The 4,622-nt window shown below is 49.5% G+C and overlaps 1 protein-coding gene across 1 annotated transcript; it reads right to left on the bottom strand.

Moving 5' to 3' along the window:
• Positions 1–1,722: 1,722 nt before the first annotated feature.
• On the bottom strand, positions 1,723–2,544 carry Olig3 (oligodendrocyte transcription factor 3). Its single transcript, XM_052750661.1, has one exon. It carries the CDS (start codon positions 2,542–2,544, stop codon positions 1,723–1,725), a length of 822 nt encoding a protein of 273 aa, XP_052606621.1.
• Between the last annotated feature and the right edge of the window lie 2,078 nt (positions 2,545–4,622).

Raw genomic sequence — 4,622 nt, 5'->3', positions numbered from 1 at the left:
CTTCATTTGTTAACTTTGAAAACATATTGGATTGCCACACGTGGAATACAAAGACCACAAAGGTCATTTTAAAGCAAGAAAAAATTTAGCTTACTGGTGGTTCCTTCTTGTCTGTTAGCAACACCAGTCTTCACAGCCACTGGTCTGCATCTCATGTCCTGCTGCTTTGAGCTTCTAGATTCTATTTTTGACCTTAATTCTTGAGTCTATGAGGATCTAATTGCTGCAGAGGAATGAGGAGCTCAAATTGGAATGGAGGACATATACAGACAATGCGCTATTGGAAGGACATTTAGGTCCAATCATTAGCACCAAAATTTATCTATTCTCTTTACTTGTAAATGGCCAGAAAAAAAAACCTGCCCTCCAAATCCTCACCCACACCCAGACACACCTTACTGGGCCCACATATTTCTCATTCCACAACTGCTATTGATTACAATTTTAGACAAAGGCAAAAACTGGATTTAAAGATTCTTTTTTATTTGAAATCTCATCCAGAAACACTGGCTATTAATAAATATATCATAGTTATCAAGAATATATAAAAAATAAAGACAGGTATTGTCTTTGAAGCCCTAACAAAATATTTCAAGCAAATGTTCAGGAAAATAAAAATGGCAGCCCTCCCCCAAAACACAGGAAGTTTTCAAAGCTGAAGGATCACAGACAGAGCCAACCCCGCATGCAGAATAATTTGGCAAGGGGGTGGGGTGAGCTACTGGAGGGGGCCCAGTTTTGTAGCCTCTGGTCCCTTGGAACAGCCCTAAGGTTGTAATGAAACTTGAGGGACAAGGGACAGACTTGGGCTTGGGGGAAAGAATTGCCATGTGCACTGAGCGTGAATCTTTGCACTCTGGCCCCTTTTCATTTCATACAACCACAGACAGATATATGGAGTACTTTGGAGAATTCACTAATAAATCCTTGTTACAAGGAAAATGGCATATGGCCTGCACAACATGTTTAGACAAGATTCATTTAGAAGCGCGCATGCATTCTTTTGACCTATACTGCGTGGAAAAGAAAGCCCACATAGGAGGTTCATGCCCTGGACAGAAGCTGAGATTCAAAAGTTGGATTCTGAGTCTCTCTCTCTCTCTCTCTCTCTCTCTCTCTCTCTCTCTCTCTCTCTCTCTCTCTCTCTCTCTCTCTCTCTCTCCTCTTTCTCTCTCTCTCCCCTCTCTCTCCTCTCCATCTCTCTCTCGTGCTCTCTCTCGTTCTCGTCTCTAGAAAAAAAAAAACTATAAGGACAGAGACAATCATAACTGCATCTATCTCGATGAAATATTTACATTTGCTTTGCACAAAAGAGATGGCCATCTTTCTTCCAAGATAAGAACACACCCAGAGAAAGCCAACTCCAAGTTCCTTCTCAAGTTTTTAACTCCACCGGTCTCGTTTTTAAACAACAAATGCAGTTTTGACAAGAGCATATGGCAGTAAGAAATACTGGCGCTGCATGAGGAAGAGAAGCATGCATGCAAAACACGACGTCGGGTTCCAGTCCCCATTCGCTAACACCTAGACATCCCAGTTTGGTTTTGGTACGCCCCGCTGGGGTGGGTCATAGGATGTGGATCTCTAGGGCCGCAGGCGAGGCCCCGGAGCTGTGCGCCCACCCTCCTGCCGGCTGAGCAGTCTCCCCCTTCCCTCCTGGCCCGGCACCGCGACCCCTGCCTCAGCTTTCCCTTCTTCCTCCCGGCCGGGCAGGCCCGCGGCTCACTTGAGCAAGTCCTTGGACTCGGCGGACAGCCGGGCCATGTTGGCCGTGGAGAGGGCGGACAGGTGCGGCGGCGGTGGCATCTGGCAGATGGTGCAGGGGCAGGGCAGCCCCGCCCAGTGCTGGAAGCCACTGCCCAGCTGCAGCGCGGGCGGCGTGGAGGGCGCCTTGAGCAGCGAGTGGGGAGGTCGGATGGTGCCAATGGCAGGCAGGGAGGCCGCGGACAGCGGGGACGTGGCATTGCTGGACGAGAGCGCACCGCCCAGGATGGGGTGCACCGGGTGCACGGCGTTCGCTGCGTGCGCCGGGTGGCCGGCCGAGTGCCCCACAGTCCCACAGTGGAAGGCCGAGTGGTGACCCCCGTAGATCTCGCCGACCAACCTCTTCATCTCCTCCAGGGAGCTGGTGAGCATGAGGATGTAGTTTCTGGCCAGCAGCAGAGTGGCAATCTTGGAGAGTTTGCGCACGGAGGGCCCGTGCGCGTAGGGCATGACCTCTCGCAGGCCGTCCATGGCCAGATTCAGGTCGTGCATCCTCTTGCGCTCGCGTCCGTTGATCTTCAGGCGCAGCTGCTGAAGATCCTGCTCCGACAGCTGCTTCTTGATTTTGTACTTGCTGCTTTCTCCGGCCGCCTTGGCGCCCGCTCGCGAGAGGCTTTCCCCAGGCATCTTCTGCACCATATCGCCCTGTGTGGATGAGACCGAGTTGAGACGGCTCTCCTGGTGGTGGTGATGGTGGCGGTGGTGGTGGTCTCTTAGGTACATCTCATCCATGTCCGGAGATGACGCTCTGCTGGAGACAGAGCTCGAATCAGAATTCATTTTATTACGGGAGATGCGGCCTTATGGTTGAGGAGGTTTTAGGCGGGAAATTAAAGAGAATCTTGAATTAAAAAAAAAAAAATCGGAAGGTCCAGCAACCCACTTCTCAGCTGTAAGACGAGAGAAGAACAGTCGGGGCTCTGCCTTGCCCCGCCTCTCTCCCTCCCCGCTCTCCTTGCTATCACTCTCTCTCACTCCGGTTTAGCTGTTTCCTGCACTGTTTGTTGGTGTGTGCCCGAACTAACCTCTTGCTGTAAAAGAGGGGCTTTTATAGCGCTGCAGTGGAGAAAAGAGACAAAAGGAACCCTCCTATCTATCCTGGGCTGGTTAAGATGACGTGCCATCCTTCAGGGCGGTGCGCTTTGCTGTCCCATTTAGCAAGGATTCCTATTCATATTCATTGTGGGGCCGCCCTGGGACACCTCTGCTTAGAACCGCAAGGAGCCCCCAGGCACAAAACCTTTTGATTGACACACCGCTGCAGCTCAGGACTTCTTGTTTTGGTTGTTGTTGTTTCGTTTTGCTTTTTTTTTTTTTAAACTTTCTTCTATCCCACCTCCTTGACTCCTTTTTCTCTAACCAAATCCTACACTTAAAATGAAGGACGGGAACAGAAGCTGGCCAGAAGATTGGCCTAGGGTTTTTCGTTTGCTTGTTTGTTTTGTTTTTTTATTTGAAGAGAGGACTTGAGTTGTTCCCTAGTTTAGGGAAATGTGGGCAAAACCAGGTCTCAATAGGAAGATGCGAGGGACAGAGAGGACAAAGCAGAGCACGTTCAGTCAGGGGGACCAGAACTGGAGGCTTCACTCTTTTTCCTTCCTTGGTGCTTTTCCCTCAACACCAACAGTCAGTTAATTTTGTTTATTTGGCCTTTCCGGTGTGATTTCAAAGACATGTGTCTATTTGGTAATTTTTTTTTTTTTTTTTTTTTGCCCCTGATACTACTGTGAGGGAGAAATCTATCACTTCCTATTTCTCCTTTTACATAAAAAAAAGTCTAATTGAAAGAATTTCTGTTTTGTACATTTTTTTAAAAACTTCTTAGCTATAGAATGAATGGAGGAGGAACAAATTTCCCAATGTTGCATGAAAATCAACTGAGGAAGAAAACTTAGGAAGGAAAGGGAGTGAAGAGAAACGGGAGAAAGTTAGAGATTGGACCGATTCTCAAAACAGATCTGTGGGGTTCAAGCCTCCTGGACCCTGCTGCTTGCACAGACTCTGTTGGGGTAGTCAGCCAGCAGTCCTTGCCTTAAGGTCCACTTAAGGTGTGTGTGTGTGTGTGTGTGTGTGTGTGTGTGTGTGTGTGTGTGTGTGTGTTGGGGTGGGGTGAGGGCGGTCTTTGGCCGCAGGGCTAATGCTGAGAGCATCCAGGGTTCTCCGCACCAGACCACCTGGAGCCACCCCATGACTGCGGACTGGGGGTGAGCGGAGCAAGATTTGAGGGTAAAATAAAAAGTGACTCGTGTGTGTGTGTGTGTGTGTGTGTGTGTGTGTGTGTGTGTGTGTATGTGTATACACAGGACCTGAAGATCTGCTTGTGTGCATGCTTGGTACACAGCGGTGGCTTCTGAGGATAAACAGGAGACTTGGAGTTTGCTGCGTCCGATTGGAGTGAGCGCATCCATGGACTCAGATCTCCTCCACCCCATTCCTCTTTGCTGTTTTTGACGATCAAAATTGTTCTGTAGTGCAAGAGGTATGAATCTCTAAAAAGAAAGGAGTCTTGGGCGGTGGTGGCCCCTAGGACCAGCTGGGCACTCAGCACTCCCAGTTTAGACATGGCAGGAAAAGAAGCTAGGTTAGGGCAGTGTCTGTAGAAATTGAGAGACTGATTTCAACACTGGAACCTCCTCGGGCAGACGCGGCTTGCTTTGCAGTCACTGGGAAAACCAGAAAGAAGAGGCTTCCTACAAACACAAGCCAGGCAGTCAGCAGGGGGTACCCCCAGATCTGGAGTTTGCACACCCAGGGAGGTTGTGCACACTGACACATAGCCGTCCTCTGCTCTGGTGAGACTCTCCCTAGCTCTCTACCAGCCGGATGCAGACTGGACGATGGAGTGAAGGTTTTCCCAC

The sequence above is a fragment of the Peromyscus californicus genome, unplaced genomic scaffold, assembly GCF_007827085.1.
Source record: "Peromyscus californicus insignis strain IS unplaced genomic scaffold, ASM782708v3 Scaffold_22__1_contigs__length_63687245, whole genome shotgun sequence".
NCBI classification, from domain to species: domain Eukaryota; kingdom Metazoa; phylum Chordata; class Mammalia; order Rodentia; family Cricetidae; genus Peromyscus; species Peromyscus californicus.
Note: the sequence above shows the minus strand (reverse complement) of the source record. Positions and strands in the feature narration are given on the sequence as shown.